The 26,373-nt window shown below is 38.6% G+C and overlaps 2 protein-coding genes across 8 annotated transcripts in view; one reads left to right on the top strand and one right to left on the bottom strand.

The window, feature by feature from the left end:
* Positions 1–334: 334 nt before the first annotated feature.
* plat (plasminogen activator, tissue) lies at positions 335–12,668 on the bottom strand. 7 transcript variants are annotated; one of them, XM_034872985.1, is made up of 16 exons: positions 12,551–12,641; positions 7,214–7,285; positions 6,875–6,962; positions 6,338–6,461; positions 5,973–6,107; positions 5,028–5,138; positions 4,020–4,194; positions 3,730–3,821; positions 3,463–3,637; positions 3,280–3,365; positions 3,082–3,147; positions 2,761–2,965; positions 2,520–2,656; positions 2,056–2,196; positions 1,747–1,895; positions 335–1,667 (listed from the first exon to the last, which is right to left on the bottom strand). In XM_034872985.1, the coding sequence occupies exons 3-16, from the start codon at positions 6,935–6,937 to the stop codon at positions 1,500–1,502; spliced, it is 1,827 nt and encodes a 608-aa protein (XP_034728876.1). In that variant the 5' UTR covers positions 6,938–6,962; positions 7,214–7,285; positions 12,551–12,641; the 3' UTR covers positions 335–1,499. The 7 variants fall into 7 exon arrangements, with proteins under 7 accessions (XP_034728876.1, XP_034728878.1, XP_034728875.1 ...); XM_034872987.1 differs by lacking the exon at positions 7,214–7,285 and having other exon boundaries at positions 6,419–6,461; positions 12,551–12,668; XM_034872984.1 differs by lacking the exon at positions 7,214–7,285 and having other exon boundaries at positions 12,551–12,657.
* A 5,097-nt stretch (positions 12,669–17,765) lies between these two features.
* Positions 17,766–26,373, top strand: part of ikbkb (inhibitor of nuclear factor kappa B kinase subunit beta) — a 17,992-nt gene continuing 9,384 nt past the window's right edge. The window contains exons 1-5 of the mRNA XM_034872983.1: positions 17,766–17,945; positions 19,277–19,398; positions 21,219–21,313; positions 23,686–23,806; positions 24,983–25,052. Coding sequence (XP_034728874.1) covers positions 19,294–19,398; positions 21,219–21,313; positions 23,686–23,806; positions 24,983–25,052 — 391 coding nt within the window. The 5' untranslated portion in view covers positions 17,766–17,945; positions 19,277–19,293. The remainder of the gene's footprint in view (positions 17,946–19,276; positions 19,399–21,218; positions 21,314–23,685; positions 23,807–24,982; positions 25,053–26,373) is intronic.

The following is a 26,373-nucleotide window of genomic DNA, read 5'->3' as shown; positions in this document are numbered from 1 at the left end:
AAAGCAGAAAAAAAATTAGGAAAAAAGCTACCAAAATGTAAAATTAAAAAAAGAAAAAGTTGAAAGCGTGTCAAAATTAACACTTGAACATTCAAGAGAAAAAATATGCACAAGTCTATAAATTATATCTTCTACAAATATCTTCTCTGATTTGGATATTGCAGTAATGGTTCAGACACAAAACGATAGAATAAACATGCTATAATGATTAAAACAACCACCTTTTCATTGTTAACTCAGTGACCTTTGTGAAGCTGCCATGGTGTAACTAATTTATTGGTGATTTATTTAAGATAATAAAATCCATGGTCAAAAAGCATGAAGCATAAAAAGATTTATTCCCAATATTTTTATTGACAAAGGAGTATGTTGCCAGATGTGGTTATATTGACAAAGACAATAAATTATCAAACTACAGTACAAAAGTAGCTTCTCCAATACAATATAAAATACACATAAATATTAACTTAGTAAAAAAAAAGTTTAAATCCAGTCACAAAACAAAGGGAGTTTGTTTTGCAGCAATGAAGCAGTTTAATGTAAAATCAATTTTCAGATAATACACATGCTATATACAGTACAAACTGGGCTCAACCCAAGTGTTTGGTGGAGAAGTTTTTGGAATATTTGATTTAAAAACAGACTTCCAGAGTGGGAGAACACAGAACAGGGTTTGTTGAATAGTGGTAATATGTCAGAGCTTCTACTTGTCCAAATCTAATCCCATCTACACGGCAGAAAGGAGCTAAAGGAGTTAGAACTGCAGACAAAAAGCAGAATCTGAACCAGCAGATTCATTTTGTGTTTGGGGTCTGGAACCCCTAAAGCCCCAAAGTAGGCTAATGCAGAACATTTTGCAATACAACGAATTAGGCCAACATAACCTCACATCTAAATGAGTGGCATGTAAAAGGCCAATATTCCTATGTGACATACTGTCCTGTGCAAAGTAAATGCTTGGGTTGAGTGTTCTTTTGGATTCAAAGCACTACTGTCCTCAGGTGTACCACTGTGACTTCTTTGTATGAAGCAACATAATGCCAACCAGAAAGAGCAGAGAAAAATACTGATATTTTCTATTCTATGCCTGAACCTCCAGTTTGGTGGATGAAATATTTAGAAAATGTTATATGCATGAAGAGACAAAAAGGATTATCCAGATCAAAATGGCCCAGCAGGAGGAAAACGGTTTTCTCCTCTGTTTTTGTCCATATATTCTGTCACATTCAACACAGTAAGGAAAACTTTAGAGCTCTGAGCTACATTAAGCATGAAAACGCACAATTGCTGTGCTTCTTATGCACCTCTGTAGGAGTGGTCCTGCTGGTTTAAAACCTCCATCCTTTTGGATTTTATATGACAGATTAACAACAGAATAAGAGTTCTGTGGATCCCTCTGTCTATCATCTCAATGATAAACATATCTGCGTTTGCTGTTTTACCCATTGTGTTAACAGGTATGGTCATCCATCAACATCTTCTTTGCAGTCTCTCTTACTTTAGACCGGGTTGGCATTAATTTTGCCATTGATCCAGTTGATGTAATGGGTGACACGGGTGTAGACCCCAGGCTTATCCTTCTGCCCGCACCCGTCCCCCCAGCTGATCACACCCATCAGAGTCATCTTGTTATTGTTCCGACAGACGAGCGGGCCACCAGAGTCTCCCTGTTGGTGAAGTTCAAGAAAAATTTGAAATAGTAAAAAGCATTGACTTATTGAGAAGGTAACATGTAAAAAAGCTCACCTTGCAGGCATCATCCAGGCCTCGGGTGTCACCTGCACACAGCATGTTGGAGGTAACTGTGCGCCCAGACAGCATATCTGGGATGCAGCGCTCTTTGGGCCACAGGCGAACGAAACCTCTCTTAACACGCTCGGAGTACTCTGCAGAAACTGTGGAGTGAGGTTTAACATTAGTACTTTCGGCATCTCCTATCCCAAAACAAATCAGTTAAAGATTTGCAAAAAAGGCTTACACTGCCCTCTGCTGGTTAGTCAAAACCGACACATTTGCCACAATAGTGGCAAATGCAAAAGAGGGATGTTTGCTTACATTCCGAGTCTTTTCCATAGCCTGAGATCTCACACTCAGTCCAGTCGGGCAGAACTAGCCCACGTTCAGGCAGACATGCAGGAAGAACCTCAGGGGAGTTCACAGCACAGATGCCAATGTCCGTCTTCAGCTTCAAGAGAGCTGCATGTGGAAAGTGACCAGAGGAAAAGTCGGGGTAATGTGAGATGAACACAGATGGATGTTTTAACAAGCATTTGCTGCAAACCTAAGGTTAATCATCACTGCTGGGTAAAAATATGGTATCTAAAGTGTCTCAGACAATTGTCATCATTCACTTTATAGCATGCCAAAACTCTGTTTTAAAATGCTAGTTTTTTAGTTCATGAAAATTTGACATTTTTTATAATAGAAAGTTTCCAGTAACAACAGTGATATATAGAAATTGATATGCAAAATTTTTATTAAAAACTGTATGATTATTGTCTCTTAAAATGTTCCCTCACCGATGTCATTGTCAAATGATTCGTTGTCAAATTTCTCGTGGATCCAGTACTTCTCAACCTTAAAAATCTGCTCGCTGGTGGAATTCTGCTTCCGAAACGTTCTTCCTAAAATCACTTCCAATTTTTCTGCTTTATCACTGAAAAAAGATTGAAGAAGGAAGAATATGTTTGTATGTTGGATCACATGAAATAATATGAATTATGTATTTGTATGTGTGTGAAAGATGTGCGTCATCCCTACTTGTCCTCGAAGCAGTGTGCAGCAGACAGGACCCAACATGAGTCAATGAGGACTCCACCACATCGGTGGAAGTGTTTTCTGTGTCGGGCCTGGTAAACATTGATGGCTGCTTGCCACGGCTGCTCCGTGATGTCGCTCTCTCTGCCCCCAAACATGCGAAACGCCGGGCGATTCAGGGTGTTGTCTAAGCGCTGGCCACATGTTGCTAGACAGAGGACAGGGTTGCAGGATGGTGGTTAAATAACAGTAAAAACTATGGACCACACACTGAACACATCAGAGGAAATGGACTCTGGGTAATTTTCATTGGATGGGTCCTACCTTTATTATTGTTGTCAGTGGTGGGGGCACGTGGTCCGAGAGTGCTGATGACAGCTGGACGTCTCGCTAGTAAAGAAAATATGGTTATGTAAGTCTGATTGCAAGAAACTTTATGAACTTCTAGGATCAGTGTTGATAATTTCCCTTCTGTGTTTTAATATTGCTGCAATATGAAACAATGGAAAAATAGAAGCTCACAGCATTTAGGTATGTCACACAGCTCCCAGGTCAGCTTCATGTTCTTGTAGGTGTGACACCATGGCCCTTCATCAGCGTCGGGATTCCTGTTAGATAAAGGAAAAAGAAAGGCAATGAGTTATTTTCATCTTTTCGCATGCAAGGAGAACATCTAACAATTAATAATGGTGGTGGCATGTCTACCTGCAGAAGCTGTGGCTGCCCAGCCCCTGCTCCAATGCATTAGCTCTCCAAGCATTGTTGAGCTTACGCTTGACAACAGGAGAGTCCCACGGGAGACAACGAGAGCCACTCTTAGTGACAGATGCAGTGCCTCTGTATGACTGACCGGAGCCAAGCACACACTTTTGGTACTTATCTGGTCCAAAACACACAGAGGAAGGGAGTGTCAAAGAAATTAATATTTTGATTATTGGCATTTCAGCATATTAGCTTTAGGTAATGCTCTACCTTCTGGACATTTGGGCATAGAACAAAACTCCCAGACAATCTGAGTGCCCTTATAGATGTAACACCAAGGAGTGCTGTCCTGGTCAGGGTTCCTGAGGGGGGAAATTAAAGGCAAGGGCAATGAGTAAACATGTTGGCCCACATAAAGGATGAAAAAACATTCAACATCAAATTTGACCAGTATGTTTCGGCGATGAGAACCCCACCTTGATTTGCATGGACAAAATGACTACTGGCAGTTACTTCGAACAGATTCTCTGGGTTTAACAGATTATACTTGTCACATATACCTGCAGAAGTTGTGATTGCCCAGTCCAAGACTGCTGGCGTCCCCTTTTGTAGCTGTGAACCTCCTTCCTCTCAGAGACGTAGAGTTCCAGTTGATGCACTCTGCTCCTGAATGGCTGATGCTCCATGTGCCGCGGTACCCTTCACCCTGCTCCACAACGCACTTCTCATTGGTGTCTATTGGAGTAAAAGACAAAGTTGAAATGGATATTATGTCACAAATCTATATATGAGACTGATACCACTCTAAAAACTGACCTAATTCATTTATTTTGACACAATAAAGCAAGTTTATTGAATCTTTCAAAATATTTGGAAACATTATGAAAACATTGTTATATCTTATATAAGACATTACACTTATAAAAACATGGCGTTTATATAGTATTTTTCCAATTAGTGGTTTAAAAAAATAACCAAACATAAACTATGATGATCGTAAAAAAAGCATTCAGATTTATGGAGTCTGGCCATTGTAACTCATTACTCGTTCACTGAAATCCCTTGGTTGTGACCACTTGGGTTTGCAAAACTATCCAAACGAGAGGGTGGGGTGTCCCCAAAGCCCCAAACAGTCACCCGCAGCAACAAAAACATTCATATATACCAGAATGTCTTTCCATGGTTAATGATTATTCTCTACAAACCACAGGCCCATTAAACCTACTGTATGAGTCACACGGTCAGACCGTGACCTTATCTAGAGTCATTAACAAGTATGTACAATGTTTTAATCAGTGTTGTGTCACCGGCCATCCTGAGATGGTCATGGCTGGGTTCAATGTTGCTTTGAAGTAAAACCAATATGCAAATTAAATACTAGACAAAGTGAAAGATCTGATCTACTTTCTTTTGTTGGGATAATTTGCTGTTTTATATTTTGGGTTTTAGACTTGACAAAAAAAGGCATCACATTGAAGACAGCCTTAGACATTTCACAGAAAAAAAATGTAATCGATAAACCGAATAAAAGCAGATTAATTGTGCAGTAGAGTTTGTTGAGTACTTACTGATCTCACACTGTGTCCCACTGAAGCCTGGAGGGCACTGGCAAATGTAGTCTGAAGTGTACACGGCCTCTTTACAGGTTCCTCCGTTGTAGCACTGAGACACATAGCAGTCTGGAAGGGGCAGACCGGGGAACCAGTAAGTGAGTTAAATGTCATCCAGTTTTTTAGAACAAAAATAATTTAATAAATCGGCATATGGTGTACTGGCTGTGACCACTTGCGTATACAGAGAATTAAATTTGTGGATTTGGCCTTGTGTTTCACATTTTACGTTGACACATTGAGAAGTATGTAAAGGTCTGTGTGCATGGTTCATCCTGACTCTCAAACATCTTTATAGCTTCACTTTTAAAATATAGTGACACGCCAATGGTTTCTTTCTAGAGCAGAACTAGTTTTATGGCATCACCAGTCCGTTTTTTTCATTTATTATTGCAACATTTCCTAAAGGCTAGCGTTCAGAATAACAGCATCCCACTCGCTCCCAGTGGTATGAGCTCACAGGCGGTGCAGATTGGCGGGTTGAAAATGTGGTTGTAATTTGTCTCAGAGAAGGGCAATCATGATTCACAGAATTTCTCAATGAGGGTGAAAGTGAGCACGAGGGCTTGCCTGGCAAGAGTATTTCAAACAATCTCAGACTAAACTAAACCCACTCAAAAACACAGAAACCCAACAGCTCTTCGTTTGGATGCACTGAAATAACACAGATTTGGACACATGAGCCAGTCAAACCAACAAAAAATAATCATTGAAGTTGTAACGTAAAGTAAAGCTATCATGAAAGACAGAGAGGTCAGTAAGGGCAGGCAAGCAGACTGACAGACACATGAGCAAAGCAGAAGATTATATTCTGCTTGTTGCAAACAAAAAAGTCTGATTAGAAAGAGACAAGAAAGTCAACCAATCCACGTATGTGTGTGTCTGCGTCTTTATCACACTCACTGATGACGGGGACAATATGACAAAGCTCTCGTCCTCTTAATGCACAACGGCAATACTCCACACGCTGTCCCCTCCATTGCAGCCAAGTGTCCCCAAAACCATGCACTGCTGATGTTTCACTATCCACACAATGTACTAAGAAAACACACACAAACACAAACATAAGAAAACAACCAATCAAACAGGAAAATACACAGAAAACGTAATCATTGTCACATGTAAAAGCGGTTACAAATATGAAAAGGAACAAAAATGGGGAGGAACACAAACGTGAATTACAAAACAGTGAATTAGAAGAATCTGATAATGGTGATGGTGGTGATGGTGTTAATAGGAAAGACAAAAAGAAGTGTGATGGGGCTCACAGGAAGTGTCAAAGGAAGGTGAAGACTTCTCGATATGAATAATCAAAAGCGTCCGTCTGGCTGGTTGCCTGTCAGGCTCACCTCTGTAAAAACGAGTCCCTCTCTTAGTGCGGAGCAGCTCCACCTGCAACAGAAAGGAGACAATGAATACAGAGCAGCAGTAAATGGGAGCTGGCTGCATGGCACTGGTTTCCAACCCAGGCAGCAAGTGCATTTATTTTTTCAGTGTTCTGTGGAAATTAACTTGCAAACACTTGAAACTTTCTTCCCAAACTGCCTATGAGTTGTCAAACAACACTTGTTGGTACATATAGGACAGAAGTTCTCCAGTAACCAACGTTTGAGAGTTGGCGGCAGAACAGGGAGATTCAAACTCAACAAATATCAAACAGATTAAATGTTTGCTCAGATGGATTTTAGACAACAAACATTAAAATGTACTAGGATAAGCTCTTAAGTGTGCAGGATTTGTAGTTAATGGCCTGAAACATGCAAAAACCACTTGTGGTCCTCTGGTGATAAGGATGTATGACTTACATTGTCCGCTAGGCTGCAGCAGAGAGCAGACAGGAGCATTAACAGTCCAAGTGTTCTGATCATGGCTTCTCAAGTGGTCTTCAATTTGCTGGAAGGAGAAAATATGTTGCATGTTAAAACCATTTTTTTTTACAAGCTAATACAGTCAAGATGGACATATGTAAGTTGCTGTATACCTAAAGGAACTGTGTGGAGAGCATGGATTTTTTTGTTGTCTAACAATAAAAATAATATAATAGACAATAAAGAATACAATGTATATCCATCTAAATCCTTTTATCATGAATCTGTCACTAATAATGAGCCAACAATTGCAGGAAAACCATCATTATTGGTCACCTTCTCCCGATTATACTTGTTCCCTGGCCAGCTTCCTTCCTCTATCCTTAAGCCTAATACTGAGTGAGATCACTGAAGAGAAAAGGGTTTCTTAGTTTTATAAGATTGTGTTCTTGACTTTCTTGTTGTTTTAACAACGTGCTATACTATATTTCTTTGCTGTCCCGCTTGATTTCCCTTTTATCATAGTTTATCTATAACTTCCTCACTGGAAATAAACAGGAAACCGATTATCTTCGCTTTATGCTAAAATAAGATACTGACCCCCACATCAAACAACACAATCTGGACACAGCACGCAGAGCAAAAGGTTTCTGCACCATACTGACAGCATTCCTTCTCTAACAGAGCAGAGCAGCAGCTGTAGGAGGATAAAGTGACTCTGGACTTTAAAGGAAAAGAGGGGGAAACTAAAGGGAAAGCCTTTAGCAAAAAAAAAGTTAATAATTATAGTTCCCTTCAAAACTTTTAGAAAAGAGTATTAAAAAAAACTGATAAAAGACTTCCTAACAGATGTTTCTCCTTTCTGTTTTAAAGTAGTTATATGCAGAAAAGAGGTACTGTATGGAGAAGAGCGCCTGTCAAAGTCAAGTGTGAGTAAACATGAGTCACAAAAGAAGGAGGGGGTGGGTGGAAGACAGAGTAGAAAGGAAAATGGGAAAGAGATGAAAAAGAAAGTGGCACACCATGAGGCCTGAAAAGTATAAATGACCTTAATATAAAAAGTTGCTTTAAAAAAAACTGGAAGATTTGACAGACACTTGCATGCAAAGATCCAGACATACAGCACCAACCAAGTGCATACATGCCTGCATGTTTTATATTCTCTGCTCCTTTGGCTGGTTCTCCACTGACTCACCTTCTGTGGTTGACAAGGCTCAAAGAATATATATTAGTGAGGTAAAACAGCTACGTTGGCAACCACACACACACTATCTCACACAAAGTGCTCAGGAACGTGGAGCTAATCAACACAACTACACACAAAGATTTACTGTTTCTTCTGCTCATTGTTCTTTGGAACAAAGACTCCCTCTCAGGATTTGAATTTTAAAACACAGACATGCATTCACACACTCACCATTAAGTGGACAGGTCCCTTGAAAGCTATCCTTGTCTCACACAAATAAAAAACCCTGTTGCCTTGCACTTTTACACCCCAACTGAGCCTCACTGGCAGGGCGACAACAACACACTAGTTGCCTAGTTTCCTTTGTGCAGCTGTTCAGTCGCCCCTCTCTTCAGCCATGTCAGCTATAAACATATGTTTCCTGCTAAAAAACTGCCAGCGTGGGCCCCATGCATTTAGGAAATGTGCAAACATATCAACACATGCGCGCACTAAAACAGATATGAAAATATTTGTACCCCACCCTTTTTAAAAGTCTGTGGTATCTGACATGCAGAGGCCCTGTTTGGGTGCCATAAACACAGCTCTTTTGCCAAGCCCACAATGAAATTGGCCTGTTTTAAGTGTTTCTGTGGTCTGTCTTCCAACATTTAATGTATATGAACGGACATAAACACAAAATGGAACATGTTCATGAATAAGTCTCATTTACAGAAAACAAATATTATGTGATTTACACTGAGTGGAACTAACTCCCTACGTGTCACTATATCACTATCCAAAAACTGTGTATTTTGTTAGTTGGGGTTACATGACTCAAAATCTCTTAGTAGTTTCAGCAATAGATGTATTGCACCTTTTCTTTTGGAGAATAACTAGGGCTATTTGAGAAATAAAAAACTATTTTATGTGAATTTCAGATTGTGTGGAGTTACAAAATGCATTTTGTTCTAAATGATACTAAAGGTTTTACCTAAGTCAAACTACAAACGCATGTCACCTACCTTTCTGACTGCATGCTGCATCAAGAGCCAATAAATAGCATCAGTAACTATTCAGTAAACACTTTAAAGTCTCTTCTCACAAGGAAAATGGGACAAAAACCAACTTTGATTTTTACTTCAACAACATGTCAGGAGGAGCTACAACCAATAATGATAGCTCATTTGCTCACATGGACTAGCGCTATTGATATGGTGATTTGTAGAAGATACAGTAAGCAAGCTTCTTTTAGAAATGAGTAGGACACCAGACAACTTCAACTGGCACAGGTTAGGGCATTTGTCTGTTATATGTCTGCCAATCAGTTAATAGTTAGAACATGTACAACCAAGTATGCAGCCTGAGGAGAGTGTGGTTCCCCTAGTAGGTCAAATATAAATGAAAGAAATAAAAACATCTTTGGAATAGCAGCAGCCAGACAGTGAGTCAGCAGCAGCTTTATAGCAGCAGTTTTGGGATGCCCCACTTCAGTAGAGCTAAACACACAACAGATGATGAGACAGACACACAAACACACGCACAGAACAAACGTTCAAAGCTAAAATGTAAATGATTTCCAATGTTATTTATTCCCTATTGGTGTGCAATTTCCCTACATTGGAAGATACTGATCTTTAGTGCTAAACACAATCTTTTAGTTCTTAGCGGCAAGTTCACCGGACTATTAGCAAGAATGTGCAATGATTGTGTACTGAGGTTGTAAGGGTTAGAAGTGAGAAATTCTGGTCTTCCAGGAACCAGGCTGAAAAGTCTTAACCGGTGAGAATGGTTAGATGGTGAGCAAGGAACATAGTTGCATCTCCATGTGAAGTTCAAATTATGGTTCACTTTATTCACTGGTTACTTTTTCTGTCTCTCTTCAATGTAAATGTCACAACTGATACTTAATAAAGTTTTTAGAGTGGGTGGACTGCCCATGCTGGCACCCAGGGGAGAAACTGGCAGAGGAAACTTTAAGTTAGTTAAGAAGTAAGTTACTTCACAATATTTCTTAGAAAGCTCAACATTGGGGGATTGTAAAAGCTATTCCATTCTCTTGTCATAGCGGTGGCAGCAAATCTAAACCTCAAAACTTGTTTTTGAACTGGTTTGTTCTGCTGGGATCCCTATATAACCTGCATTCACCCGGTACAATACCTTCAAGTTAGGCGTTGTTCCCTCGTTAAAGAGGTTTGCACATGTGTAGCATGTTTGCTGATAATGTGTTATGGCATGTAATGTCAAGTTGGTAAGCTACTTAGCAGTAGTTCTGCATTCTTTACCCAGGGGTTTTCGGGCAAGCCTCAATCAACCAGCTGTGATCCGTCTCTGTAATGTGCCCAAGAACAGAGGGCTGCATTGTTGCCTTTCAGCTCGCCTCTGTACACAATATGAAGCCTTGAATTTCCTATCAGAGAGAACAGACTCATAAAGCCTAAAAAGGTAGGTAAAAAGAGCAGGTGTTGACATAAGAAATGACTATACGCTGAGGAGATCATAGAGCATGAGACAACTACGTGGAAGGAGATGAAGTAATGGAGAAAGGGGAGAGAAAGGGGAGAAGGGTAAAAAAGCGAAATAGGAGGGAAATGAAATTGAATCCCAGAGTTCAGCAGCAAAATGGTGAGTAGTCCTGAGTCATCCCAGTTTCTAGGACTGCACAAAGACACACGGAAAAAGAAACAGAGATGCATTGATAGGATTTAAAACCTGTATTGAGGCCATTAGAATAAGATACAATTTGAGATATGTGGGAAGGTTTTTTTCCAGATTCAAGTGAAACTTGGACTTAGTTTTAGCTAAGAATTGGTTTTAGCCTCATCTTCTGGCCTATTGTTCCCACAGTCTGGTCCAGCATTATCCTCTGTCTGACCAACTCTTAACTTACAGCTTTAAGAACAGGCTGACCCTCTGAGTCACAAACATCGGTGTGAGGCACAAACATAGCTGACCACACTGCCGGGAAGGCAGATAATGGATACAAACTCTACTTTATCTCAACATGCAAGAGTACAGAGTATCCGTGTAATGGAGAAAATTAGTCCTGTCAGATGCCAAGGAGAAGAATCCCAAAGGAGCCAGCTCCAGACGCAAATCCAACTCCTTAGCCTGATAAGAGCGTGCATGTCAGTGATCCTGTGAAGGTTAGGTTTCAAAGTGGTACAGATCCACACACACACATACTGAAATGAATCACGGTGATGTTCCTTGATAATATAAACACACACCAAGTACAGCAGCGGTGCACAAAATCATTGCGTTCTTGTACGATTTTGATAAAGATTTGAAACAACCTTGTGAACCTTGTGGGTAAAGAGTGTGACAAGGTGAGAAAAATCATATGGGATTCTCACCATAACAAACAGGTGATTGTGGATGGAGAGAGGAAAGAAAAAAAAAGAGCTTCTGAAGTCAGAGTGAGAAAGTTTTGGGATGCCAAATGAATGAGCAAGCACAAATGAAAAGACACAGTTTCACCTCCACACAAAGACTATAGACCAAATGTAAGTCCCTATAACCACAGTAAATCACTACGTCATTATAACCATGTGTTTAACCCTCATGTTGTCCTCGCTTCAAACTGACCCGTTGTCCTATATCATTGTTCTTTTTAATTACCAAAAATAACATGATTGATTCCACACAACGCTCTTTGGCAAGTACAAATCTCTACTTTCATTCATTTTGGGGTGTCTGGTTCAATTTTATAGCATTTGAAGAAAAAAAATTAAAGTGGTTTTGAAATAGTATTGGGTAAAAGTTGACATATTCCAGTCTGTGATTATCCATCAACATCTATTCCTTTAATTATTGTGTAATTATTCCAAATTTCTTCTTTTCTGACTCAAACATTAGGTTTAATTTCGTATAAATGAGGTTTATGGACCATAAATTCCCAAAAATAACTGTAAAACTAAAGTTAATGAGTTAGTGTTAAGTAGCATTGAAAACATAAAATAAAGTGACAGACTTTGAAAAAAGCTTCAAAAGTGTTGAAAAAAAGGACAAAAACGTGAGAAAAAGTTGAAAACATCAATAAAAAGCATCAACAAAAATGTTGATTTTCAATTTTGACGAAAAGACAACACAAGGGTTAAATGTATATTCCCTACTCTTTTTCTGAAATGAATTTATAGATTTTTTTGCTAAATAGCATTTAACAAGATGAGAATAATCTTATTTTATCAAGATAACTGTCTAGTATAGGATTATCTAATCATTTAAGATTGTACTTTAAGAATTTATATATACTTAATTTTGAATATTACTTAGCCATAACTGGTCTAAAGAGTAGGCCTACTGGTTAAATATCTTAGCAAAATATGTCATCTATTTATTCTTGACACATCAAATAAAATAAAATGCTGCAGACAGTATCATCATCTAATGAAGACATGATGGCACGATTCAGAATGAAACAAAATAAGAACCTTTGGCACCCAGATGCATACTCTGTATAGATCTGTAGCATCTGAGTAAACTAAATACGAAAAACAAGCTCTTACCAAATTAAAAGTCTTCTGAATCGGTAACGTCACAGTGTCTCTGCAGTAGTCTGAGTGTCCCTGGGATTTTTCGCTCGAAACGAGCTTGTTCTCAGTTTTTATCGGAGCTCTCCGGTTCTGACGGTGTGTGAAGGGGCGGGGCTTAGCGGGGAAGTGGGGCTGGCGGCCCGGATGATGATGCAGCCTGCTGGGCGGTGCCGACGGGACAGTCCCTAGTGCCACAGGAGGTTCACAGAGCAAATCATACCCTAACCTTGAAGTTAGGAAGTTTATAAAAAAAAATGTGGATCTATGTAATTCATAGGAAAGACAAAAAAGTCCAGGGTGCTCAGGAAGTTCAGTCATTGGAAGGTACACTTTGGGGTCTGGAATTCAATTAAGTATGGAAAAAAAGGGAAACCCCAGGCACTCTTCTTCAAAAATATTAAGCCTTTATTTTACTAGCTATTTCCTAATAGAAAATTTAGCGCAGACAGCCTTGTTCAGGGTGTGTAATTCAGTCCACAGTCAGTGTTTATATAATGTGACGCAGACCTTTTTTCTAAATATTTTGCTTTACAAACAACACACAAACAACAGATGTATATGGATAAGGGCAGTGAAAACTCATAAAATTTAGAACACTAGATTATAATCATCTACTACATATAACAACGTGCACAAAAAATAAAAAACAAAGGTATTCTAGAAACAGAAGCTTGTAGTATTTCCTTTTATCATGTAGTGTGTTTTCAAACTCCTGGAGCTTTAAACTGACTTTGGTAAGTATGCAGGTACATTAAAACTAACACACTTTGATTTTTCATTACTGGAAGTCTGTGATGGGTGCTATGTGTTTGTGTGGTTCACCACCTGGCACCAGAAATCATTTGTTACAACACACTCCTCTTCATTCAACCCATCCCTTCCTCAGGAAATCAGTCACTTAGCCTCAAGAATAGCTTCATCTTTTCTTAGTACCAAAAGGGATTTTATGTGCCCTGGATAATTCATGTTCAAAGTTTATACTGTCTTTTAAGTCCACATTAAATATGAGAACATGGTACTCTAGGATGTAATGGGTGGTGGTAGGCTAGTTATTTTTGCATCTGTCCTGTTAGTTCCATCTGTGTTGGATTAGAGTGCACTCCCACTTCTTGAAGAGGAAAATCACACACAAACACAAACACAAAAACACACACACACACACACACACACACACACACAAATTTGAAAATAAAAAGTCAGCCAGGAGTCTTGTCTGTTTTAGTTATTTTCTGTTCATTTATCACAGAATATGAAATTCATCAAATGCAATTAAGCAATTACAGCGTACTTTTGTTAAATGATTTATGATTTAAAAAGTACTTTTATTCAATTATTTTCAGAAATTAGACAAACCACTGTTTTAAACATGTTTGTTTACTAAGACAGTAAAGACATTAAGACAATGTGTGGATGAATTTTTTCATAATTTGATGGACTCAAGGTATTAAGTGCAATGTAATGAATATATAATATTCTGTCTTTGTGAAGTTTGAGCAGAAAACAACTCAGAGAGTTTTCTATCTGAGAGAACAGTAGAATATACACAAAGTGACATATAGACTCACTGCATTAAAGTATTTTTCATGCTTAGCTAAATAGCCCCTGGCTGTTAGGCTTATGTGTTTAACAGACAAATATGAAAGTAGTATTGATCTTCTGATGTATCTTTAGCTCTCGGCAGGAAAACAAATAAGGTATAAAGAGTATGAGTCCCTCCCCTTCTGGTTAACCTTCAATGGGAAGAGGCAAATAATTGTTTGATGCCATTAGAATTGTACCTTGAATTAAACATATGTTTGTCTATTTAAAAGCTAATTTTGCAAGTTCAGAAAGTTGCAGTTTGTCATAAAGTGGCTGTGTAAGACTGTGAAATGCGTAATTAGAAAGACTACGCACCCAAAAGTCCCATGGGTGACATCTTAAATGTATCTCTCCCTGAAGCTGCGATGCCTGTGTGTTTTGTAAAGAGATGTACTCACAAAGGCAAGGGGTATTGCTCCTTTTATTCTTTTCCCATTTCCAGACTTGTAGCGATTTCACCTTTTTTAATACTTTTTTCTTGTTCTTGAAAAATAGTGTCAAAGGTTTGTGTTGGCGGGCGCTGGTGTTGGTGTGTTGGTGACGTATATTGGGCAAGACGAGAGAAGTAGGCCTGTAGTTCACTGAGTGGTTTCACAGAAAACCAAACGATCAAACAACAAACCAATCCAAACTGTGACTTTATTGACTTGCAAGATGATCTTTTATATTTATAAACATCATATGTGTAATTCAAGGCACTATTCAAACAATTCTCACTGTTGACTACCATACGTGTTTTTCCACAATACATTCCAATCGGGAAGGGGAGGGACTTAGGTACTTAAAATTTATATTAGCTAACACAAGACCTCAGACAGCTAGTGTAATGGCTAGCTTGGTTAGCAGTTAGATTAGATTAGATTAGATTCAACTTTATTGTCATTACACATTTACAGGTACAATGCAACGAAATGCAGTTTAGAGAGAGCCTCCGGGCCGCAGCTATTTAAAGCGCCGCCACAGGAAAACGTCACTAACAAGTCACAGATCAACAATCACAAAAACGTATCAACAGATGATGATCACTTTCATAAAGATGTCTTCGTTGTGCACTGTCCTTATTGGGAAAAAGACCAGACCTTATTTTGTTTGTATAAACAGCAAAGCCTTTTTTTCTAACAAATATTTACAATCTGATTAAGTGGGTCTTACAGTAGGCCTACACACCCACAGATGACGTCAAAGGATCGTCACATATGTTCTAGCAAACAGATACAGAGGGAGTTTGTTGGCTGTGTCATAGTGAGTTATCCGTTTCCACCTGGACTAATTAATCCAAGAATGACAGGTGATGAAATGAATTCTGAAGTGCATCCCCTCCAAATTCAACATTCGTTGGATCAACATTGACACTGCAAAAGTTGTCATGGCATGGTGCTCTTTGGATGCTTTTATATGGACCTTAGTGGTCCCCTAATGCCATGTATGAAGTCTCTTTCCCAAAATTCAGCAGAGTTACAGCAACTAGAGCCTGTCCCATAAGGGACTTTCCTTAGTATGTGCCATTTCTGAGTCTGTAGCTTATGAGGAGGAGAGGGGGGGGGGGGCAAGGTGGAGGCTGGGGCTGTGGCCTTGACCAACTGCCACTTTGCTCGTTTGAAAGCCATGATGTCTGTCTCTCATGGGTGGGCCAAATACTCTGGGCAGTCAGAGCAGAGAGAGGGGAGATAACCTTGCCCCCTTGTGATCTCATAAGGAGCAAGATTCCAGATCGACCCGTCTGACCTTTCGTTTTCTCAAAGGCCGAGCAGGATGCCCAGGGCTCGGTTTATCCCTATCGCCATTTCTAGCCACTGGGGGACCATAGGCAGGCTGGGAGAACGCATAAAAGTGTTAAAAAACTCATAAAGTGAGATTTTCATGCCATGGGATCTTTAAAAAAAGCTACTGAAAAGAATATTTGTTTTTAAACTAAAATCGGGATGATTTTCTTTTCAAAATAAATGTGTGTTAAGTCACTAACTAACAGGATGTCTGGCATGACACATACACAAAAGGGAATTATTCACACATTTCTGAAAAATTGAAGCTCATGTCGACCACCACACTCCAGATCACAGAAACAGAACAAGATTTGTTGTATTTCTAGCTCGCTAATGCTAAACTCTCAGCACAACTCCATGTTTTCACTCATGGAAACTCTAAATCAACCAAAATCATCTAAACAAAATGGACTTTACCTATTGCTGTCATTTCTATGACTGAAATCTTAATGATTCCCACTTTGTGTTATGCCATGTACTGTATGTTCTATGGGTTATTGCGGTTCCGTTTTAAGGTGTTTTAACCTCAATGAAATTTAGATATTGGATGGTCTGAAAGTCTCAATCTTTCTGGAAATGTATCTGAGAAATCAAGAAAATCTAAATAAGAAAAAGACAGTTAAGTTGTTAAGTTACAAAAGAGTATTAGCAAACCATTTGAGACACAGTATCTGGACCTGTAATATATTTTGATAATATTATGATTAAGTACCACAAAAACAAGATCCACCTAGAAAAAAAAGGAAGTTGGAAAAAAAAGCTTTGCAACTAAGAGGAGAGGTGTAATCAGAGTCAAAATCAGCTTTATTTGCCAGGTATTAGGACACACACAAGGAATATTTCTTTGGAGCGTTGTTACACTGTGCTTACACATACAAAACAACCAAAACAAAATATACACACTAATATATGCACAATGTATACATACTATAAACAGAAACAACACAGAGGCATGAGTGCAATGAAGAGTTCAATTAAATTATTTAAATGTGGAGCATAGTGCAAAGGATACTGGGATAAATAGTACTATGTTAACACATTACAATATGAACACATGAACGTTTCTGAAATAGGAAATGAGAATGATGAAAAATTAAAAAATATATAAAGTGAGATTTGAGAATGGGAATGATGAATAACACTAATACATGGAATAATAAGTGGAACCAGTAAACAGGTGCTGTAGAGACAGTGTTACTGGGCTATTGACCAGAATGGAACCGGACACTGTGGGTCAGAAGTCAGCTGTTCATCAGAGAGATGGCTTGTAGGTAGGTAATTCAAGAGGGAGACATGAAATAGTGGTTACCATTGTTGTTTGTGACTCTGCTTGGCTTGGTAAGGTGATCCAACCATTAGCGAGAAGTTGTGGATAATCTCCATTACCATAGTGTTGCAAGCCATAGGCTCCATAATAACATACACAATTACATACATTTTTGGGACTTACAGACTATTTCCCAAAAAGTATACTTTAAATATCACATTTGCCTCAGTGACCTGGGACCTAGGTGGGGTGATGAAGGAAATGTAAAACTTTTTATAAATATAAATTGCTAATTTTACAATTTTGTAAACACAGAGCTTTAAGATCATCATTATAATACCTTCGGGATCCATTGACACATGGTGAATGACCCTGTAAATTAAACTGCTACTTGATATTTAAAACCTTCTCATTAAACACAAAATATCTATTTGACATGTCCAGGTGAACGTTTACGCGTAAAATGGTAAAAGATTCACCATTCATGGTCAAAGTCATGTGTGATGTCTGGTTGAAAAAACAGACATGAAGGCACCATAGACAGTGAAAGAAAGGCACGGAGCTGGAGATCTGAGGACTCAGCCGTTCAATGGGCGGGTCCCACCAGGTTTCAGGAAATAAGACTATCAGGAAGTAAAAAGTATTTGAGAAGTGTTGTGTCGCCGAAATGATCACACTGTTAAACGTTTAACTCGGTCAAAGACTGGACATAGTGTTGAAAGAAAACCAAGTGTGAAAGGTTCCTACAAAGTTTAAGGTAGGATTTAGTTGAAACAATACTTTAGTTGAAGCGCTTGTCTGTACGCATTTTGTGTATAACTTCAGACAGGAAACACAAACAGAGGAAACGTGATTTTCTTGTGTTTTCAGTGCACAATATTAAGAACAGAGAGGTATAGCATAAAGTCAAAAACGGAAGCACCCTGGTGGATGCCTGTTCAGTCACTGCATTAAACGGGCCTTGTAATACAGCCTGGACTACCTACTGTAACTGTATAACTCCATACACAGGAAGCGCTTTATAAAACCAGACCTGTCTACCACCTCCTCCGTAGATTCTGTGATGTAGATTTGATCACTGTCACCGGAATACAAAGCAACAGTAAGCCAGCGTTTAATACACGATTAGAGTTTATTTAAATTAGTATTGGGTGCTGCTTATTTTCCTTATTAACTATTCTGCTATTTGTTTGGCAATCAATGATTTTTTATTAGTTTAGGCTGTGGATCCGAGGAAGAGCAGGTCGGCCCTCAACCCCAAGATGGGTGGTTCAATCCCAGGCTCCTCCAGACACAGGTCAAAGTGTCCTTGAGCAAGGCACTTGACCCCAAGTTGCTCCCTGGATTCTCTCAATGCTTAGGATGGGTTAAATGCAGAGATTGAATTTTACTACATTGTACCTACTGTATGATTGTGATGAATAATGAGGAAATCATGAAAAATGGCAATCACAGTCTCCTAGAGGTCCCTGGTGATGGCTGTTTGGTTTCTACTCAACAGTCCAAACCCCAAAGATATTCAATTTATAATGATGTGAAACAGAAGAAAAATCTAAAACTTCAGAAGTTTTAAGCAAATGTTTTGCATTTTTGCTTAATATTTGATAAAAAGAATTGTTGGTGATTCAATTTCTGTTTGATTAATCGTTTAGTATTAGAGTAAGTGTAGAAAGACCAAGGCCTCAGCTGTACTTTGAGAGTAATGTTAACATAGCATGCTTAAGTTAACATTATAAACAAATGCGAAACTTTCACAGTTGCACATTATCATACAATTTTTTATGTTTTTACTACAGTACAGTCTAGAGATGAAATCTGGTAAAGGGTTGACAATGTTAAGCTGACCAACTGAGTCTGAGTCCTAAAATACTGACTGCACAGACAAATAACTCTTTTTATGTAGCCTAGATAACAACGAGGCATTATCTTTAATGCCTCAGGCCAAAACTTCCCATTTTGCGTGGTAATGATCTAAGAGTAGCAAAGTTGTTTTTCCATTTTCTGTTTATCCAATATTTTTGTTTGTTGCTCTGGTGGGCCATGAGTAAGACTTAAGTCCATTCTTGTTATATGTTGTATTGGCTGTAGGACTAGCTGAGGAGGCCATGAATCGTGTCCCCCTGCAGCAGCAGCAGAGCTGTGGGTCCTGGGAGCTGAAGGAGCGGCTGGGCACTGGAGGCTTTGGCAATGTCACTCGATGGCAAAACAGGGTACACGCTCCACAAACCTTTAACTCTTACACTATTACATTTGAGCATTTTAAGGAGCCGGATAGAAGACAGCTGAAGTTGGTGTCTATTTTCCAGCAGACATCATAGCGCGGATCAAATACTAATATATGCAATAAATCCATTACAAATTATTAATAATATAAAAGTGCAATGCTCTCCCTTCCTTTCTCTTGTGGTGAAGAGCAATGTGTTGCCAAAAAAAAAAATCTATGTTTGGTACTGCCAATTTGTGTTGTCATGGTTCATGTGTGCAATAAACATTACACTTTGTGAGAAAAAAATAGTGTCAGAGAATCGGGATATCAATTCTAATCTAAAACATCGTGATTCATATTTTTCACTGAATTGTGCAGGCCTAATACATAATCAGAATGACATAACTGTTCACAGGTCTGTTCACAAATTAAAACCAATGGGTTTAAATGGGGTTTCATCTGCACCGTTTTTTGTAAATAGTATGACACCAGTCCAGGAAGCTGTCCTTTTTGTTCTTAGTCCAACAAAAATGGTGTGGATAGTAATGATATCACTCTTAGTCACAGGATGAGAGCATTGTGGAGTTTCATCAGGACACTATGGGAATACAAACACGCCCGCTTAGTGGACCTTCCTCTTCCTCTCTTACAAACTGTACATGAGTTGTATTATTTACACTCCTTTTCCAGGCCCACTTAGAGCTGACTTTGCGCCATGCAGCATCATCATGTATGTAGATATACAAGTTATGGAGAGTCAGAAACCATAGGAAAGCACTTGAGAAAAGTATCCCTTTAAAATATTTTCTCTCTTCGGTTACACATACAAAGTTTTTATTTATTTTTTTTTTATTTATTTTTTATTTTTTTATTACATAAACAGGTAACGTTTGTAGACTGCTCTCTTGGTGGCTGCATTTCCGACCATTAGATCGCTTTGCCAAATGAGACAATGTGTGTCACACTTGTTATAGTTTGTTTACATTCATAATAACTGTATAATTTGGTGTAAATCACGCGTGTTGTGGGTGAAATGTAGTGTCTTCAAGAATGCATCTAAAAATTAACTAAATTAAGATTGTCATTCAATTTAATTTTACTGCTATTTACAGTAATCAATGAAGGAATGTTCAAGAGTATTTATAGCAGATGTATTGTTTAACAGTTAAATCACATTAAACCTCAACATCAGAGTAACGACGACCAGGGTTTCAGAGGCAATTGGAAGGGTACTGCTTTGATGACTGAACTTCCTTTGCAGGAAATTTCCTATATTATTGACAATACTGTGGGCTATTATTAGTTCATATACAGAGTTATGGGAAGCAGGGTGTGTCTCTCTTTCTCTCCAGGATGCCATGGAAAACCGGTAGTAAGATGTACTTGTGTTATTCAAAAAAAAAAAAAGATTGTCTCCTTGAGCTTGAGGAAGTTGTGTGGACATTTTCACTATTTTCTGATGTTTTATAGACCCAACGATTAATATTTATTTAAATCGAGAAAATAATCTGTAGATTAATAATGAAAATAATCATCATTTGCAGCCTTAAATCTAAACACCAAACTGTAACATAAATTCCCAAATAAGGACTCTTTAAAACACTCACGGCCAAGACTTTTGTAGTTATTAACTAGCGAATGGATATTAAAATGAATTTGCCTTTTTTATGAAATGCCTAATTTCTGAAGTGTTTGTGTGTGTGTGTGTGTGTGTGTGTGTGTGTGTGTGTGTGTGTGTGTGTGTGTGTGTGTGTGTGTGTGTGTGTGTGTGTGTGTGTGTGTGTGTGTGTGTGTGTGTGTGTGTGTGTGTGTGTGTGTTTTCAGGACACAGAGGAACAGATCGCTATAAAGCAGTGCCGTCAGGAGCTGAGCGAGAGAAACAAAGAAAGATGGTGTCTGGAGATCCAGATCATGAAAAGGTCAGTTTTACTCTCGCACGCATCTACATATCTAAAGGGCCCACAAAAAAACAGTGCCTTTTGGGTCCCACCACCCTTCCTCTGTGACCTTCAAACACCAGTTATGTACAGAACACATGACAGACACATGACAGCTTCATTATTCTTCCTTCCTCCTATCATTATTCTTCCCAGTTGCCAACCAGTTTCTTGGCAGTTTTCCTTTATAATATACAGTATATCACAGTGTAAATAAGAGGACACAGGAAACATTAAGGTCATGCTAAGATCACAGAGTCACATTTTTATTCATAATTCAGTAAAAATACAGAAGCTACAAAATTCACATTTTTTACACAACATTTTTTAGTTTGACTACAGCACCTTGCGTGCATTTGTCTCTGTGTTTACAAGAAATCTAGGGGTGTCTTCTGCTGCAGTGATGCATCTGAACATCTGACACATTTAACTCAGCAAGAGAAATTGGTGATTTCCCCCAATTCTTTCATGCACTTGCATGGGAGACAAGTCACCGTGGTACATTCCATGACAAGCAGGGTGCTTATGAGTTTGTCCTTTAACTTTTACGTACCCATCTGTTTCATAAGTTTTCTCAAAATACAAAAACTAAATCTGTACCCTGAAATAGTAAAGATCACACAAGACATTGAATAATTAGAACAACACATGGACTTTTGGGTTATTTTGGTCTGTTGGTGGTTATTTCTGACAGGATATTGTGCCGCCTCCTCATTTTTGCTCTGCTCTGGTGTGTATGTCTCATTTCCATACACGTCTACGTTGTGTATTAACAGTTTCAGTTTGGGTGTCGGGTCACTTGAGTTGGATGGTTGCTTGTTTGTGAGATGTGTGTTTGTTTCATTCGCTGGTGCAAACATGATTATAAAACCATTTATGTTCTAGTCCCAGTTTAACAAGTGTGTTGTTCAGACAGACATGGTCACGACCACAACCCTCCCGTGCACCCACGCTCAACTTGTAACCACAGGGCAGGGGACTCGTACATGGCAACCTACTATTATATTATTACAGTTACTTAACACAGATGTACATAGATGTCTTAATAGAGCTTTTATTGGGTTACTTTCCAGTTACTTTCCAGCTGAATATAATCAAAACCAAGAAAAAATATTTATTCATCCTACAATCTTCTGCAGGTTTACTATTTCTTCCTAACTCTTTTTCTATCTGCAAAAACAGTTTTATGTAAACTGAAGAGAGACAGAAGGAGAAGAGAATTTTTTTCACATCGGATCATATTTGTAGCGCTTGTCTCCCCTGAAAGAGAGAGTTCTATACTGTAGTAACACAATATCACTATACTTCTAATTTGACCGAATGCTTTATTGTTGCGGGGAGAAAAAAACATGTAAATGACTGATAATAACTTAACAACAGCTTATTATTCTAGTAATGACTATTCTATATCTCCTGCTGTCATAGCTGTCCAAAACACTGATCGGATGCACAATGTTTTGGTTACAGTCATTTTGCAGGTGCATCTGGTATCAGTTTGAGTTTGTTATCTTTATATTTCTCCTTAGTGGGGCCTTGCCCTGTGACAATCAGAAACACACTGTTTCAATGAGTTATGAAACAGGGAAGAATGAGAAACAGAGAAAGTACCAGAGCAAGGCAAAGAGCAGGGGGAATAGGGGGAAAACTTAACCAATAAAGGTGTGCACGTAATTGTGAAAGTGTGCCATTTTAGATAAATCTGGTGGACACAGAGATAGAGATAGGATGCAAAAAAAAAGATTAACTCGGTTTAATGTGATACAGGTATAAAAAAAGTGTTGCTTCTTAAAAATTGGCCTAAAACGGTTGTTCCCAGCCTGGGGGCTGGGACCCCCCAAGAGGTTGCAAGACAAATCTAAGAACGTACAGTAGATCAACAGAATAGGTAGGCAGAAAATAAGTTTTTGCTGCAAATCTTTCATATGTTTTTAGACTTTTCTCAGATTTTTTTTTCTTTTTTACTGGATAATTTTAAAACTCCAGGCCGCTAAAACCTACTTAAATTAGACAAAGGGAAAAAAAAAATTGTTGACATGTGAAGCCAGGGTCTCTTATACAACTCTGACAAACTTAACTGTGACTACTACTTTTACAAATCTCGAATGTCTAATACTTTTGGAAGTGGATTATTGTGGATATGTCTATAGCTCAGCGGGTATAGCTGAGTTTGAGTCCAGAACAGGGCCTGATGCTGCCTGTCTTTCCCTTACTCTCCCATGCCTTTCCTGTCTGTCTCTCACATCAACATAAACAACATATTTACAATTGATAAAAGAAAAAAGGAAATGTATGTAATGAAAAAAATATGATAGAATATATCGTGCTTTCTGTTCTGCTCATTTTTCCTTACATAGGTTGGATCATGTTAACGTCGTCGCAGCCAGAGAGGTTCCTGAGGGAATGCAGAAAACAATGACCACCAATGATCTGCCACTGCTGGCAATGGAGTACTGTCAGGGAGGAGATCTGAGAAAGGTAAAAATCTGTTTATGAATGCATGTCTGTATATATGTTGTTAAGGACTGTGGATTAGAGCCCGTTAAGTGAAAGTGCTGAATCATCATTAATAATAATAAAATAATAAAAAAACCAAATCTGTACATGTATGATTCAACTTTAAACCGCTTATCGTAACTCTCTGAGCACCTTTTCCATTTTACTGAGTTTAATATACTCACACATGAATGTGACCATGTGAAATCTGGTGTGGGTTTTCATCTTGAGTGTGCAGCCTAAAGCGATAGACAATGTTGGCACCAGGCAGCCAGAAGAAGAGGAAAATGCCAACCATTGCAGACCACAGTCAATATGTCCTGCAAAGCATCCCAGATGGCCAAAAACTAAACAGTCAACTCTTTTAATGGGCTTGCCATGGGTTTCCAGCAGCAGAACGATTTAAAATGAATTGTTTAAAGTAAAACAAACCAAAGGATTTACAACAAAAGTACTGATTTGCCAATTTACAAACATCTTTTAGTTGCCAGAAGTGCTCTTAAAAATTTGATAAACACTGCAAAAAGGCCTTCCAACAAAACATACTATTAATGTTTTAGAGAAAGTTGATACTGTGGTTTGTTTTCTGCTTGAATATGGTTTTGTTTATGACCTCATAAGTATGTCTGATATCTTCTAAACAATGCACTTAATTGATGGAAAATAGCTGTTTTATAGAGGAGCAGGAAGTTGTAGGACATTATTAACCCTTGTGTTGTCCTCTCAGATCAAAACCTTTTTGACGCGTTTGAGATATTTTTTATCACTTTTTAAAGCTTTTTGTCAACATTTTCTTCATTTTTGTAACACTACCATAGGTATACTGTACACATCACTAACACCGATATATCACCACTAGTTTTACACTATTTTATTTTTCAAATTCATCGTCAAGAAACCTAATTTATATGAAACGTTATCTTTTTTAGTTTTTTGTCAGTTTTTGGAGAAACAATAAAATACCAAAAATTCAATAAAGCAGTGAACTGATCCTTCAGCGTTATATGGAACCATGTAATATTTGGATGAAAGAATCCCAAATTTCTGATGTAGAAACTTTCAAAAACGGGGCAAATTTGACCCGAGGACAACAGGAGGGTTAATGAAGACAGATTAACATTATTAATTGTAACGTGTCTGTGTTTGTGCTCTCCACAGTATCTAAACCTCTTGGATAACTGCTGTGGAATAAGGGAGGGCTCCGTTTTGATTTTGTTAAGTGACATTTGTGAGTATCCTGCTCAATCATTGTAATATTGTAAGCATGTGTAAGTAAGAGTGATTAGTGATTTAGTCAAATTGCAGCGTGATTAGTTTCCTGGAGTATAGAGGAAATGTCCTGGTCATCAGTATCGTGATGTCATCAATGACCCTAAACCGACCACTTAGTCACCATGGCGTCAGCGCACATTGACACTGAGGTCAACAATTAGACACTCACGCTCCAACGCACACATAACATACAAATGCTCACATCAACAAGACATTGTATATTACACGCTGTATAAATAAGGTTGAGAGAGGACATATATGGTATGGGTCACACATAGCTAGAGTGGAGAGTAACACACTCACTCACACACTCGCATAGAAACTCCTTTTCCTGTTACCCACTGCTGGACATTTCCTGTTAATGACTGATCCTTTTTAATTGCTTTATGAGCTAGGTTAAAGACATTGCGTACATACACACACACAACCACACACACACACACACACACACACACACACACACACCCAAACCCAAACCCAAACACACACAGGTGCCCAACAGTTATGAGTACCCCTTTGTTGAACACCCTTTGCCAGCACACAGACTAGTGACACTTTGATTCACACGTAAAGTGACATTATAGTTTTGACTGTAAATTGAGACAAAACGTATTACACTGTGACATCCCCACTGTGGTGAAACACCATGCATTCATGGGCATCGGAAAAACATTTTTCCCAGTGAAAACGTCATCATTCATGTCACTTCACGTGGGAATCAGAGGTGGAAAACTGAGGCTAGGTTTTGCTAACAGAGTTTCCCAGTTGGCGACGCGTTATTGATAACAGACGTACAGAAACGCGGACGACGATCGTTCAAATGTGTTGAATGGTTAGAAACTTTTTTCTAAATATAGAAAATTCACGTGGCGCATGTAATATATTTTGTCAGTGTCCACAATGTGCTATCAATTTAGGTTGTAGTCGTCCATTGGTTTCAACAGACTAACTTAAATTGATTATAAAAGTTGTGTGCTATTGCCAGTAACAAGCAAACTAATTCAAGTCAAGTAGGCCAATGTTTTGAGCTCTTGTACAAACTGTAGTGAGGAAGGTAATGCGTAATTGAAGAACTTTTGGGTGTCCTTTGTTATTGTGGCCTCCATGTTTTCACACACCTAATGCTCTAGGCTACACCCAACAATTGGTGGCAGTAATGAAACAAGTTGTTATGCCAAACACCAATATAACAGAAAAGAAGAACACGCATCCTGACCATGTGAATGCTGCCGGACGGAAAAACAACGTAATCATGGGGGGGGGGGGGGGGGGGGGGG

Source organism: Etheostoma cragini, chromosome 5 (genome assembly GCF_013103735.1).
Source record: "Etheostoma cragini isolate CJK2018 chromosome 5, CSU_Ecrag_1.0, whole genome shotgun sequence".
Taxonomy (NCBI): Eukaryota; Metazoa; Chordata; class Actinopteri; order Perciformes; family Percidae; genus Etheostoma; species Etheostoma cragini.
Note: the sequence above shows the minus strand (reverse complement) of the source record. Positions and strands in the feature narration are given on the sequence as shown.